Source organism: Esox lucius, chromosome 20 (genome assembly GCF_011004845.1).
Source record: "Esox lucius isolate fEsoLuc1 chromosome 20, fEsoLuc1.pri, whole genome shotgun sequence".
NCBI lineage: Eukaryota > Metazoa > Chordata > Actinopteri > Esociformes > Esocidae > Esox > Esox lucius.
In genome coordinates, this window is record NC_047588.1 from 4,025,947 (window position 1) to 4,042,058 (window position 16,112).

At 45.0% G+C, this 16,112-nt stretch overlaps 1 protein-coding gene across 2 annotated transcripts in view; it reads left to right on the plus strand.

Moving 5' to 3' along the window:
• Positions 1–16,112, plus strand: part of ube3d (ubiquitin protein ligase E3D) — a 32,450-nt gene that overhangs the window by 5,200 nt on the left and 11,138 nt on the right. For both annotated transcript variants that reach the window (XR_004574874.1, XM_020041176.3), the window contains exons 3-4: positions 12,392–12,482; positions 14,947–15,181. Coding sequence is in view for 1 of the 2 variants with exons in the window: in XM_020041176.3 (XP_019896735.1) it covers positions 12,392–12,482; positions 14,947–15,181 (326 nt within the window). In the remaining variant the exon portion in view is untranslated. The remainder of the gene's footprint in view (positions 1–12,391; positions 12,483–14,946; positions 15,182–16,112) is intronic.

Here is a 16,112-nt window from a genome sequence, read left to right on the forward strand (position 1 = left end):
CTAGAGCCACATTTGCAAGCTCTGACTGAGTGATCCCGAGGTGTTCCCAGGCCAGTGTCGAAATATAATCTCTCCACCTAGTCTTGGGCCTACCCCGAGGTCTCCTCCCAGCTGGACGTGCCTGGAACACTTCCCTAGGGAGACGTCCTGGGGGCATCCTTACCAGATGCTTGAACCTCCTCAACTGGCCCTTTTTGATGCAAAGGAGCAGCGGCTCTACTCCGAGTTCCTCACGGATGGCTGAGCTTCTCACCCTATCCCTAAGGGAGAAGCCAGCCACCCTTCTGAGAAAACCGATTTCAGCTGCTTGTACTCGCGATCTAGTTCTTTTGGTCATGACCCAGCCTTCATGACCATAGGTGAGGGTAGGAACGCAAATTGACTGGTATATCGAGAGCTTTGCCTTCCGGCTCAGCTTTGCCTTTCGGATGCAATACCGCCCCCGCTGCTCTGATTCTCCGGCCAAACACCCGCTCCATTGTCCCCTCACTCGCGAACAAGACCCTGAGATACTTGAACTCCTTTACTTGGGGTAACGCCTCATTCCATACCCGGAGGAGGCACTCCAACGGTTTCCTGCTGAGAACCATGGCCTCAGATTTAGAGGTGCTAATCCTCATCCCAACCACTTGACACTCGGCTGCGATCCAGTCCAGTGAGTGCTGAAGGTCACAGACCGATAAAGCCATCAGGACCACATCATCCGCAAAAAGCAGCAATGAGATCCTCAGCCCACCGAATTGCAACCCCTCCCCACCCCAACTTCGCCTCGATATCCTCTCCATAAAAGTTACAAACAGGATTGGTGACAAAGCGCAGCCCTGGCGGAGGCCAACCCCCACCTGGAACGAGTCCGACTTACTACAGAGAACCTGAACACAGCTCTCACTTTGGACATACAGGGATTGGATAGCCCTCAGAAGGGACCTCCTCTCCCCATACCCCCGCAGCACCTCCCACAGTATCTCCTGGGGGACCCGGTCATACGCCATCTCCAGATCCACTAAACACAAGTAGACTGGATGGGCATATTCCCAGGCCCCCTCCAGGATCCTTGCAAGAGTAAAGAGCTGGTCGGTTGTTCCGCGACCAGGACGGAATCTGCATTGTACCTCTTCAATATGAGGTTCGACTATCTGCCGAACCCTCCTTTCCAGTACCTTTGAGTACACTTTCCCAGGGAGGCTGAGAAGTGTGATACCCCTGTAATTGGCACACACCCTCTGGTCCCCCTTTTTGAACAGGGGAACCACCACCCCGGTCTGCCACGCAATGTTGAAGAGGCGTGTCATCCAAGACATCCCCTCCACACCCAAAGCTTTCAACATTTCGGGACGGATCTCGTCAATCCCCGGAGCTTTGCCTCTGTGGAGTTGTTTGACTACCTCAGTGACATCTGCCATGGAGATTGACGATGCTTCCCCATCAGCCTCCAGCTCTCCACTATAGAGGGCGTGTTAGTGGGATTTAGGAGTTCCTCAAAGTGTTCCTTCCATCGCCCAATTACCTCCTCAGTTGAGGTCAACAGTGTCCCATCCTTACTGTACACAGCTTGGATAGTTCCCCCGTTTTCCCCTCCTGAGGTGACGGTTTTCCAGAAGCACCTTGGTGCCGACCAAAAGTCCTTCTCCATGGCTTTCCCAAACTCCTCCCACACCCGCTGTTTTGCCTCTTTCACAGCAGAGGTCGCAGCCCTTCGGGTTGCATGTCCCGGAAGGCCTCCTTCTTCAATCGGACAGCTTCCCTGACCACTGGTGTCCACCAGGGTGTTTGAGGGTTACCGCCCCTTGATGCACCTAAGACCTTTAGACCACAGCTCCCTGCCGCAGCTTCGGCAATGGAGGCTTTGAACATCAACCACTCAGGTTCAATGCCCCCAACCTCCACAGGGATGCCAGAAAAGCTCAGCCAGAGATGAGTTGAAGATCTTTCGGTTCACCCGCACTACCCGTTTGGGCTTTCCCGGTCTGTTCAGAGTCTTCCCCCAACCCCTGACCCAACTCACCACCAGATGCCCCTCTGCCCCTCTCTTTACCCGAGTGTCCAAAACATACGGTCTCAGATCCGATGACACGATCACAAAATCAATCATCGACCTTCAGCCTAGGGTTCTCTGGTACCACGTACACTTATGAGCATCCTTATGTTTGAACATGGTGTTCATTATAGGTAATCCATGACTAGTACAGAACTCTAACAACAAAGAACCACTCGCGTTCAGATCAGCCCCCCCCCCCCCCCCCCCCCCCCACACAACCTGTAGGCGTAGGGAGGCGACCCTCTCATCCACTGGGGTAAACTCCAACATAGCGGCACTCAGCCGGGGGCTTGTGAGTATCCCAACACCAGAGAAAAATAAAGTCCATCCCCTATCCAGGAGTACTGTTCCAGAACTGGGACTGTGAGTGGATGTAAGCCCCACCAGATCTAACTGATAGCACTCCACCTCCCTCACAAGTTCTGGCTTCTTCCCCCACAGAGAGGTGGCGTTCCACGTCCCCAGAGCCATAAATAATATAAAATATTATTTAATATCTAAAAGATGAAAGCAGCACAAACGATTAAGCCAATTTGCCCTAGTTATGCGTTGGTTGGGGACAATTTTTACGCTGCTAAAAAACCTTTAATCGTTTGTGCTCCATTTGTGCTGCTGTCATTTTTTAGATTAGTCCTAAAGAATATTTTGTAGATCATTCCGAAGTCATTCAGCCTTACAACACTCAAAATATGCTCAATGTGTTCCGTTTGTGGCGGTTAAAATTGAGTTTTTGCAATGTTTTTACGAAATCAGTTGACGTAATGCTATAGTGGAGAGTAAAGCCAATACGCTATCCAGTAGAAAATTTGGTTATACCAGAAACTGTACCAGCACAAAAGACTGAGCCTATTTTGAGTCAATCTGGAGCAGGTTGGGCAGCTGGCACAAACAAAACTTTTAACGCACAAACTAAGTACAAACAAAAGAGACAATTTCGGGTGAATTTGAAATATGTCTGGGAGCTGAGTGATCTCAGAATGACCAGTGAAATATTATTTAATGTTAAAAAATGATAGCAGCACAAACAAAAATTTGAACAGGACAAACCAGCACAAATGGACCATAAACGATTGAGCCTATTTTGAGTCAGTTTGGAGTTGGGTGGCTGGTGACGTCTTCACCTCTAATCAAACGTCTAATAATAAAAACACAGAAGCAGCACAAACAACTTTTAACACCACAAACAAAGGATACTATTTTGACTCAATTTGGAGCATGTTGGGAGGCTGAGTGACATCACCAAAAATGTAATGTCTAATTCATAAAATGCTGCATCAGCACAAACAAAAAACTTTTATGGGACAAACCAACACAAACGAAGCACAAACAAAGTATTGACCGATTTTGGAGGATGTTGGGGGGCTGGTGACACCATAACCTATTATTAAATGTCTAATTTTTAAAACACAGAAGCAGCCTAAACGAAACTTATGTTTGTTTTTGCGACTGCTTTACTAATAGTGACAGCAATAGTGGAAAGAGAGTAAAGCCAGTGCGCTATCTAGTGGGAATTTAGGTATGAACCGAAAACTGTAGCAGCACAAACAAACCTTTCAGTTGCACAAACAGAGAATAAATGATTGAGCCTATTTTGAGGAGCAGGTTGTGGTGTTGGTGACACATAAAATTAAATGTCTAATATATAAAATGCTGCATCAGCACAAACAAAAAAACTTTTATGGGACAAACCAACACAAACGAAGCACAAACAAAGTTTTGGTTGAATTTGGAGCATGTTGGGCGGCTATAATAATACATTTTTTTATATAAAAAACCCAGATGAAGCACAAACCAATTTTAACGGGCCAAACGAAGCACGAACAAATTAGCTTATTTTGACTCGATTTGCAGCATGTTGGGGGGGCTATGTGACGTCATCACTTATAATTAAATGTGTAATATATAAAATACTGAACCAGCACAAACGAAGCACAAACAGTGGAAGGATGTTGGGGAGATGCTCTGAGTGACCTCAGAATGACCTATAAAATATGATTTCATAATTTACAGCAGCACAAACTAAAATGTTAATGGCACAAACCAGCACAAAAGTAGCACAAACAATTGAGCCTATTTTGCCGAAGTTTTGCGTTGGGTGGGGGGGCAACTTCATGCAGGTCTTTCAAAGTTATTAGGTGCCATATGGAATTTGTTGTTGACTCAATTATGGTAAATTAGCCTGGCCCAAGGACAGCAAAACAGCCCCAAATCATAATGCAACCACCTCCATGCAACCCTGCCAAGAAAGCCAGCATCCAGGAGACACCTTTCCACTGTTGATGCAGGTACTTTAATGAAGTTGCCAGTTGAGGACCTGTGAGGCATCTGTTTCTCAAACTAGACACTAATGTATTTGTCCTCTTGCTCAGGTGTGCACCGGGGCCTCCCACTCCTCTTTCTATTTTGGCTTGAGCCATTTGCTATGTTCTGTGGAGGGAGCAGTACACAGCATTGTATGAGATCTTCAGTTTCTTGTCAATATCCTTCCTTTCTCAGAACAATAATAGACTGGCGAGTTTCAGAAGAAAGTTATTTGTTTCTGGCCATTTTGAGCCAAAAACGCTGATGGCGAATATACTGAACTAGTCTAAATAAGGCCAGTTTTATTGCTTCTTTAATCAGCATAACAGTTTTCAGCTGTGCTAACATAATTGCAAAAGGGTTTTCAAATGACCAATTAGCCTTTTTAAATGATAAACATGAATTAGCAAACACAACGTCCCATTGGAACACAGGTCTGATGGTTACTGATAATGGGCCTCTGTACCCTTATGTAGATATTCCATTGAAAATCAGCCATTTCCAGCTACTATAGTAATTTACAACATTAACAATATCTACACTGTATTTCTGATCAATCTGATGTTATTTTAATGGACAAAAAAAACAAGGACATTTCTAAGTGACCTCAAACTTTTGAACTGTAGTGAATTTTTATAAGAAAAATTGTGGAACACTAAGAAACATTGTATTATTTTCTAACAAATGTGTTTCCCGAATTGATACTGTGAGGCCTAACCTAATATCAAACGTTTCCTTGAATGTATCTGCTGTACTTATCTGCTGCTTTTGCACAGCACCTGTGAAGGCAATTGCAGCCAATTGCCTCTGTAGCACACAGTTCCCCAGTTGTCTTGCAGTTGTTGTATGGGCACCTTCTCCAACATGTTGAACTTCAGTGAGCATTTTTTTCCCACGGCGGATGTGGTATGTCACTGTCTTCGGTTCTTAGGTAATAGGCTCCAATTGTATTGACTTGCACTGTTTTAATTAACTCATGTCCAATATAATTGACTTGTGCAAGTTAAACAATAATCTTTCCTTATACTGGTGCATCTCAATAATATTGTGGAAAAGTTTTTTCTCCATAATTCAGATAATTATGGAATTATGGAAAGTCTTATTACGGCTTCCAGCTTATGGAAATAAAAAATCCATCCATCTTCTTCCGCTTATCCGGGGCCGGGTCGCGGGGGCAGCAGTCTAAGCAGGGATGCCCAGACTTCCCTCTCCCCAGACACTTCCTCTAGCTCTTCCGGGGGGACACCGAGGCGTTCCCAGGCCAGCCGGGAGACATAGTCCCTCCAGCGTGTCCTAGGTCTTCCCCGGGGTCTCCTCCCGGTGGGACGGGACCGGAACACCTTCCCAGGAAGGCGTTCCGGAGGCATCCGAAACAGATGCCCAAGCCACCTCAGCTGACCCCTCTCAATGTGGAGGAGCAGCGGCTCTACTCTGAGCTCCTCCCGGGTGACCGAGCTTCTCACCCGATCTCTAAGGGATCGCCCAGCCACCCTGCGGAGAAAGCTCATTTCGGCCGCCTGTATCCGGGATCTTGTCCTTTCGGTCATGACCCAAAGCTCATGACCATAGGTGAGAGTAGGAACGTAGATTGACTGGTAAATAGAGAGCTTCGCCTTGAGGCTCAGCTCTTTCTTCACCACAACAGACCGATACATCGACTGCATTACTGCAGAAGCTGCACCGATCCGTCTGTCAATCTCCCGTTCCATCCTTCCCTCACTCGTGAACAAGACCCCTAGATACTTAAACTCCTCCACTTGAGGCAGGCACTCTCCACCAACCTGAAGTGGGCAAGCCACCCTTTTCCGACTGAGGACCATGGCCTCGGATTTGGAGGTGCTGATTTTCATCCCATCGCTTCACACTCGGCTGCAAACCGTCCCAGTGCATGCTGAAGCAGGCCTTTTAATTGTACCTAGAATTTCTAAACAAACAATTGGCGGCAGGGCCTTTTCTCATAGAGCTCCACTCCTGTGGAATGATCTGCCAATTAAGGTTAGAAATGCAAACTCAGTGCAAACTTTCAAGTGTCTACTAAAAACTCATCTCTACAGCACGGTTTATAATTAGGTGTAGCCTGGCCCGGGGGCGTGAAGGTGACCAGTAGGCTTGATACTGTCCACCCTTGCTGTCTTGCCAGGTGGGCTCTCGTCGCCACTGGGATGCCCTCCCTCCAATGCCCTTCGGGGGAAGAGTCACTGGCTTGTTGTTGACTCTCTATTGCGCACTTGTGCAGTTGGGCTGTACGCTACTAGCAATACTCGGCCCTCATTCAGGGGGGTTGCGGTTGGTGGGTGTCCCTTTGGTTGATGCCTGGCAATGTGGTTGGATTGATTTCCTGCCTGTTGGGCCCTGTCCGGGGCCTCCCCCGGGTAGGGCCACAGTGTCACCGGACCCCCCCGTCTCAGTTTCCAAGGTGTTACGCTGCTATATTATTGTGCTGGGGGACATGAGGGATGTACTACTAACTTTTCTCAGTTTCCTCCAATTTTAAATTTTAGAAGGAGATGAGGTCCTGGTCCACACCTGCGGATTACCTGGTTTGGGGGGACCGTTGCTGTTCCTGTCCTTGTCCACCTGGTCATACTTCTGACCTAGTCTAAAATCAAATATACTCTGGATTTAGCCAAGAGAAATTTATTTATTACTCCAATTGGACTCTTAATATCTCACCCGGCACAGCCAGAAGAGGACTGGTCACCCCTCTGAGCCTGGGTCCTCTCTAGGTTTCTTCCTAAAATTCGACCTTCTTAGGGAGTTTTTCCTAGCCACTGAAATTCAACACTACTGTTGTTTGCTCCTTGGGGTTTAAGGCCGGGTGTCTCTGTAAAGCACTTTGTGACAACTGCTGTTGTAAAAAGCGCTTTATAAATAAATTTTGATTGATTGATTGATTGATTGAAGGTCCTGGTTAGAAGGGGCCAACACAACAACATCATCTGCAAAGAGCAGAGATGAAATGTTCCACGTCCCGGACGAAAACCACACTGTTCCTCCTGAATCCGAAGTCCTACTATCGGCCGTATTCTCATCTCCCGAACCCTGGCATAGACTTTCCCGGGGAGGCTGAGAAGTGTGATCCCCCTATAGTTGGAACACACCCTCCGGTCCCCCTTTTTAAAAAGAGGGACCACCACCCCGGTCTGCCATCCCAGAGGGACTGTCCCCGACCACCACGCGATGTTGCACAGGCGTGTCAACCAAGACAGCCCCACAACATCCAGAGACTTGAGGTACTCAGGGCGGATCTCATCCACCCCCGGTGCCTTGCCACCGAGGAGTTTCTTGACCACCTCAGTGACTTCAGCCCGGGTGATGGACGAGTCCACCTCTGAGTCCTCATCCTTTGCTTCCTCAATGGAAGACGTGTCAGCGGGATTGAGGAGATCCTCGAAGTACTCCTTCCACTGCCCAACGACATCCCCAGTTGAGGGCAACAGCTGCCCACCTCTACTTTAAACAGCGTTGGTAGGGCACTGTTTCCCTCTCCTGAGGCGCCGGACGGTTTGCCAGAATCTCTTCGAGGCCAGCCGATAGTCCTTCTCCATGGCCTCACCGAACTCCTCCCAGGCCCGAGTTTTTGCCTCCACAACCACCCGGGCTGCAGTCCGCTTGGCCTGTCGGTACCCGTCAGCCACCTCAGGAGTCCCACAAGCCAACCAGGCCTGATAGGACTCCTTCTTCAGCTTGACGGCATCCCTTACTTCCGGTGTCCACCACCGGTTTCGGGGATTGCCGCCTCGACAGGCACCGGAGACCTTACGGCCACAGCTCAGAGCGGCAGCTTCGACAATGGCGGTCGGACTCAATATCTCCAGCCTCCCTCGGGATCCAGTCTAAGCTCTGCCGGAGGTGGGAGTTAAAAATCTCTCTGACAGGAGACTCGGCCAGACGTTCCCAGCAGACCCTTACAGTACGCTTGGGCCTGCCGAGTCTGTCCAGCTTCCTCCCCCGCCATCGGATCCAACTCACCACCAGGTGGTGATCAGTTGACAGCTCCGCCCCTTTCTTCACCCGAGTGTCCAAGACATACGGCCGCAGGTCAGATGAAACGACAACAAAGTCGATCATCGACCTGCGGCCTAGGGTGTCCTGGTGCCATGTGCACTGATGAACACCCTTATGCTTGAACATGGTGTTCGTTATGGACAAACTGTGACTAGCACAGAAGTCCAATAACTGAACACCGCTCGGGTTCAGATCAGGGGGGCCGTTCCACCCAATCACACCCCTCCCGGTGTCACTGTCGTTGCCCACGTGGACGTGGAAGTCCCCCAGTAGAACAATAGAGTCCCCAGTCGGAGCACTTTCCAGCACCCCTCCCAGAGACTCCAAGAAGGTCGGGTACTCTGCACTGCCGTTCGGCCCGTAGGCACAAACAACAGTGAGAGACCTATCCCCGACCCGTAGGCGCAGGGAAACGACCCTCTCGTTCACCGGGGTAAACTCCAACACATGGCGGCAGAGCTGGGGGGCTATAAGCAAACCCACACCAGCCCGCCGCCTCTCACCATGGGCAACTCCAGAGTGGTGAAGAGTCCATCCTCTTTCAAGGAGTGTGGTTCCAGAGCCCAAGCCGTGCGTAGAGGTGATCCCGACTACCTCTAATCGGAACCTCTCAACCTCACGCACAATCTCAGGCTCCTTCCCCGCCAGCGAGGTGACATTCCACGTCCCTAGAGCTAGTTTCCGTGTCCAGAGATCGGGTTGTCTAGGCCCCTGCCTTCGACTGCCGCCCGATCCTCTTTGCACCGGCCCCTTATGGTCCCTCCCGTGGGTGGTGAGCCCACGGGAAGGCGGCCCCACGTCGCCCGGCCGGGCCCCATGGGGAAAGGCCCAGCCACCAGGCGCTTACGAGCCCCAACCCCGGGCCTGGCTCCAGGGTGGTGCCCCGGCTGCGCCATACCGGGCGACGTCACGGAACTCAAAGTCTTTATCATCATTAAGGGGGTTTTGAACCACTCTTAGTCTGACCCGTCGCCTAAGACCTGTTTGCCTTGGGAGACCCTACCAGGGGCATATAGCCCCAGACAACATAGCCCCTAGGGTCACTCGGGTACTGAAACCCCTCCACCGCGTTAAGGTGGCAGTTCATGGAGGGGGAAATAAAAAATCCAATATCCCAATATGTTAGAATAAAAAATGTACTATACAGAAATGTCAACCTGAGAAGAGCTCTAATCGGGTAATTTACTCCCTGAGACTTCAGTCTCTCTGGTTCAGTACACATAACCACAATCATGGGGAAGACTGTTGACTTGACGGTTGTCCAGAAGACACTCATTGACACCCTCCTTGAGGAGGGTAAGCCACAGAAGGTCATTGCTGAAAGGGCTGGTTGTTCGCAGAGTGCTGTATATTCATTGAAAGTTGACTGGAAGGGAATAATGTGGTAGGAAAAGGTGCACAAGCAACAGGGATGACCAAGAACTTGAATAGGAGGAGCTTCACAAGGAGTGGACTTCAAGAGCCACCACGCACAGACGTGTCCAGAAAATGGGCTACAAGTGTCACATTCCTAGTGTCAAGCCACTCCTGGACCAGAGACAACATCAGAAGCGTCTTACCTGGGCGAAGGATACTTACTTTTTTTTTTTGCTGTTGCTCATTGGTCCAAAGTCCTCTCTTCAGATGAAAGTAAATGTTGCATTCCATTTGGAAATCAAGGTCCCAGAGTCTGGAGGAAGAATGGAGAGGCACAGAATCCAAGTTGCTTCAAGTCCAGTGTGAAGTTTCCACAGTCAGTGATGATTTGGGGTGCCATGTCATCTGCTGGTGTTGGTCCACTGTGTTTTGTCAAGTCCACAGTCAATGCAGCTGTCTACCAGGAGATTTTAGAGCACTTTTTACTTCCATCTGGTGACAAGCTTTATTGAAATGCTGATTTCCTTTTCCAGCAGTAACTGGTTTGCTGTCCATGGTATTACTGTGCTTGATTGGCCAGCCAACTCGCCTGACTTGTCAAGAGGGAAATGCAACAGCATCGATGAGCTGAAGGCCGCTATCAAAGCATCCTGGGCTTCCGTAACACCTCTGCATTGCCACTGGCTGATTGAGTCCATGCCAAATTGCATTGATGCAGTAATTTGTGCAAAAGGAGCCTTGACCAAGTGTTGAGTGCTTCAATTAACAAAACCTAATTAGCTGATTAGAGCTCTTCTCAGGTCAGTAAATGAACTTTTCCACAATATTATATATATTTTTTGAGATGCACCTGCATGTTCCTTATTATTTAATTGAACAGTGCCTTAAAGCATCAAACAACTTGGTTTTATTAAAACATGTATCATTTGTCTATGGGTGAGGGGTTACATTTAGATTAGCCAATTAGTCAGAAAGATAAGTCGCATCTCAGTCAACCCTAAAAATATATTTCCTGTTTTCAAAGTTAAATTTTTCTTTCTCTGATTTGTTTGAATTGGGTTACCTTTATCAATTAATGTGTTTGCAGTTTAGCTCATGTATCAATGTCTAAACATGTCAGAACAAAAACTTTTTTTTCCTGCATATAAAACTCACAGGTGGCCGCCATCTCGCACCGCCTCTGAGTGTCGGCATGGTAAAGCATAACTTTGCACTCATACGCCGAATAGCCTACCAGCAATATACTGCAGCCAATGTGACCGTAGGAGGAAACTTTTTGGCAGTGTTGCCAGATGGGTGGGTTTCCCCCAGAATTGGGCTATATTTAATGGGCTTGGGCGGGTTGATTTACAGAGGATTGTATAGAAGAGAGAACTTTGCGGATTTCTTGGTTTACTGTCATTGATCTGGCAACCTTGCATACAGGACCTTACTGGTCTTGATGTCGCCGAGATGAGTAACGTTGGAAAATAAGTGGATCCTAGTTTTCTTTTACACCCAAGCATGTGAGAATATTTGAATATATCTTAAGGCCTAAACTACATCCAATCCGCATAACATTTAACTTTTCAGATGACGTCTAGTAGAATCACAGTTTTTTTTTGTGACTGGTGAAAAGACGATTGGATTAGAGTATGTAAACAAAATTGTATGTGCAATATACAGTGCATAAGTATACAATTAACATATTTAATTAAAGGCCGATATAAGGACGATTGTTTGGAGCAGGAAAAAGCAGATACCACGCCCCCACACTGTTGGAAATGAATCTTTGACTTTATTAGAAACAGGATAACTGTTGAACTGAACATCTAAGTCAAAGTAAATACCTAAATAAATCTGGAACTGAACATCAAACTGACTGATTCTAGTATGCAAAATAACACTGTGGGTGGGAGCTATATCAGAATTTACGTTAGCCTTTTTTTTCACTGCCAATATGGCCGTTAAAATTCCAGAAATCCAGCTTTATAGAACAGCTACTGGACATAAAATCCTATATTTAAACAGCAATAAAACACAAGGTTTTAATTTTTTTTCCCCTTGAAGATTTCAGTTATTATTCACATTATAGGTCACATTAAAAGTGGAAATGTTCAGACATGATTTATCTTTGTCTCGTTCTTTTACATCACAAAAACCTGGCATTTTAAAAGGGGTGTGTAGACTTTTTATATCCACTGTAAGTCACACAATATTCAGCTATTTAATATGCTATTAATCAATTTATTTGGTATATTTCACACCATTTTGTCCGGTTACATTTGACCGATGATAAGCCAGCATTTTCCAGCTAACATAAACTCTGATTTATATCTTTTTAGCTATTTCCTCCCAAAAAGTCAGTTATTCCTGTTGAGAAGCCTGGTATTATAATGGAGGAAACAGCATGGGAGTTAGAGTGAGGCAGTGAATTTAGCGTCCCATCCGCCTCATTTCAGCTGAGAGGATACCAGCCTAGCTGACCTCCCACAAATACAGCCAGGGGACTTTTTTTTTTTTCTTCATTGACAAATCCAATCAAAAATAGATTGATTGCAAGCTTCTTTCCAAATGTCGGTATGCCTGCCACCAACCCAGTAGCTATTGACTTTTCTCAAGGTGATTTTTTTTTTTTTTTTCTTAGCCTGTTAAAGTTGGGAGTTGTTTACGTTGTGTTTTGTCTCTGGCTCTGTTTTCTCCTTACAGAAGCCCCAGGGAGTGTGATGGAGAGTCTGCAACTCCATAAGAGTTATTGCTTTCACTGCCAGTCCTGTGAGACCCGAGTGCTGGAAGAGAGGTGAGACCCCGACACTGGGCAAAGTTTTTATTTGCACCCTCTGTTCAGTCACTGGAGGTGGTGTGGCTTGATGGCGGAGTCAGCAGGTTTCAAGAGGAAAGTGATTGGGTGTTTGAGCTAGAGGACAGTGCAGTGCTGTCAGACTGAAATTGACTCCCAGTGACGTGGAAACATTGGATCAGGGGGATCCCGGGTCATTCCATGAAACGGTTGCCCTTTTCATTCTTCTGATATATTTGCATACAATACGATCTACAATTTAGTTAACATGTAAACTTTCAGGTGTCCTTACATGTTTGTTTTTCATTATGTAAGATGTCATTAAAAACAGTTTCTTCATAATATGCATTTTGACTGGTTCCCCGGGATGTGTTCAGCTTTTAATAGTTGTTAATGTAAAACGAAAAAGTGATTTTTAAATCATGAATGTAAAGTTACTCTAGTCTTTTTCCTTTTTAAATATATATTTCATGAAGGGCATTTAAATAATGTATTTTTTTAAAATGTATTGCTCCTACTCTTCCTTCAAACCTGTTTAATATAAATCTTCCTGTTCTATTGTCAGACTATTCCACAAGTCACATGATTTTCAGAAAGTGATATAAATTTCTTATTTGGAACAGCATGGCCTGAGGGGAAGTAATTGTCTCCTATTAGTTATTTATGTTTTCTGATGTTTGAGGGTTGACACACTTAACATGTCAAACCTGTCACCAATAATTTACAGAGAAAATAATTAAAATGTAAAATTTCAAGATGATTGTTTAAAACTACTAAAATCCTGTAATGTAGTCTCATTAGCTTCATCGCGTGACAGGTAATGGCAGGTTGAGACCTGTATCGTCAACCATGATAACTTCCACCCGGTTACCTTTTTATTGGTAACAGGACTGACATAATATTACCAATAATATTACAATTTAATCCAAACATTTTAGTTACATTGTAGTTCATGTGCACTTAAGGTTACTACTGTACCACAATTCATGCACTTATGTAATTAGGAAAAATTATCTCCTGAGGTACAATGACGATCCCTCCCACAGTATTTTGGCCATCGAAGAACGATATACACAAGTTAAATGCATGCACCACATTGGAAACAAGCCAGTTACTGAGCGTCACATGGAAATTCAAAGAGAGACATGGGCAAAACTTGTAGGGTAAAATAAGACTGGGCGAGTCTGGTTAGATCAATGGCTCAAAGGTTTTTAGTGTTCTTGAATTTACAAATGTCTGTAAACAATTTGAAGGGTAATATAAAAACCATTTCCCAAGAAAACCACATGAAGTACTATTTCTTTGTATAGGCCTACTTGAGGTAATACATAATTTATCTGATTTGCCATTTGTGGAATTTTTTACTGTTATATGTTGTTTAAATATTACATGATCATGGGATAGAAGGGGCAGTTGGGGGTTTGGGACAAATTCTTATATCATGAATGTTTGTTTGTTTTGCTCAGTACTTGCCCAATATTATTTACTTATATAATGTATATACTGAATGAATATGCCTCATAGGTCAATTGACCACTGTTTAAATTACATTTTTGAAACAAAATAAACATTGTTTTCATCCGCATGTCCAGCTCCGTTAAACAGGATAAGGCTGTTCTGACCCTTCTGAAAATGTCTAATATTACTCAAACCGTATGTCATTGCAAAACCTTAGTGATACCTTCAAATAAAAACTAAGAAATAATCATTTTAAATTTCCCATACAATCGCATTTGTTGTCCTATCAACTCTTTTACTATTCAATCACGTTACTTGTACAATTTCTGGATGAAATTAGTATAATTGGAAAATTAATTACTTAACCTATTTAATGTATGTGTTTTTTTTCTTTTACTACACGCACCTCATAGTATAAATTGGATACATTTATTTCTTTGGATAAATAAATACAAAATATATATTTTCTGCAGTGTTCGTAATAAAAAAAATAAAGCCTATGCATAAAAAGGCTTTTCATAGTCAATAATGTTAGTCTTATTCAAAATATTTAATTTAGACATTTTCAAAAATGTGTTCAAAGTTAGGTAAGAGGGTTTACATTGGGTGCATCATTGTGTCAATTACCTCTAATAATTATTATCAAAACAATGCATTCTGGGTTGCCACAATATGTTTGAAACCGTAAGGATACCTTCTGTCCTACAACAAAATATTTAAAGTCCAATCAAATGTATTTTAAAACTTTACAAAAGTGAATGGGGACCCGTTTCATCAAATGACCCATAAATGGACACTCCATACCACAGTATAGTGAACACTTTTTGGGACACTTCTGCTTTCGTACAGGGAGCCCAATTCTGAACTGTTTTTTTCCCCCTATATACAAGTGTCATCCCTTTCTTAGCCTGTCTACAGTATTTTAGAATATTAACCATATGCTATTCTTTTGTGGGTGTTAATTGAGTAATGAAAATGTCCTGACTGTTTTTTATTTTCCCTTCAGAGTGTTTAAGCGAGTGCTTCCTCTCCCCAACGGAAACTGGAACTCCCTGGTGGACGACTGGTGCTGCCATCCAGACCCCTTTGCCAACCTGAAGCTTCTACCCCGAGTGGACGACTGTTTAATGGGCGACACATACCTCCTGGTGTCCCGGGATGCAGGCTGCGACGAGACTCTCACCCAGGAATGCCGCTCCATCACCAACAAAATGTCTGACAGTCAAAGTCAGGATACACAGGTGGGTGAAGGGAAAGCTGCTCGATGCTGTCACTTCGTCCCATTTTCCCCCCAGTAATGGTTAATAGATCTGTACCTAGGGCAAATCATTTGCACAGGTAAGAAGAAGAATAGAATGAAGTAAGAAGACCAGTAATGTTCCACCCTTACTCATAACTTTTATGTTCTTCTGATATATAATCCATGGCTTTGATCACCTTAGTCACAACTCACTCCCTCGTTACCCAATTTACTGTGTACCTACTGTTAGAAATCGGCGGTTTCGTATAGTGGTCAAATAATGTAGAACCCGTATCAAATCGAGGGAGAGGTTTGCTCACGTTTATTGGGAAATTGCAGCACAGATGTCATTCGGTGAACGTTCCATTATCTTCTCACTGTAATGTTGGTTGCCAGCTAGCCTATACATTAAGGGCGTTTCTACATAGCAAAGATCAGGTTTTCAAGACAGTAACCCCCATGCCATATGGCCATCATAAAAATTCCTATGGTCATTGGAGCACAACCTACAGAGAGATAATCTAAACAGATGTTTCTGTTGTTCTCATTATTTAGACACATTCACTTCCAGTGAAACGTACATTCATATTGTAATTGTTAATGCTCAGATTCCACACTACTGTAAAGTGAAGGTATTGATAATTTTTTAAGGTTTTCTGGAGTTGCACTTAGCCTGCCACTGGGAAACATAAAGTTATCTATTCCACAAGGCCTGAGATGGACAGACTGGGGAATCGGAGTCTACTGTTGGCATCTCCCCCTTGTTCCTTTCCAGGGGAGACAGTAGTAGGCCGACACACAGGCGGGCAACACATCAACATAGATCTGGATACACTTCACCCCTGGCCTAGAGCCCGGCCTTGTTTAATGACAACATTTTCTTTCCATTTCACATTCTTTTTTTTTCTCTCTGTTGTTTTCCTATCTTTTCC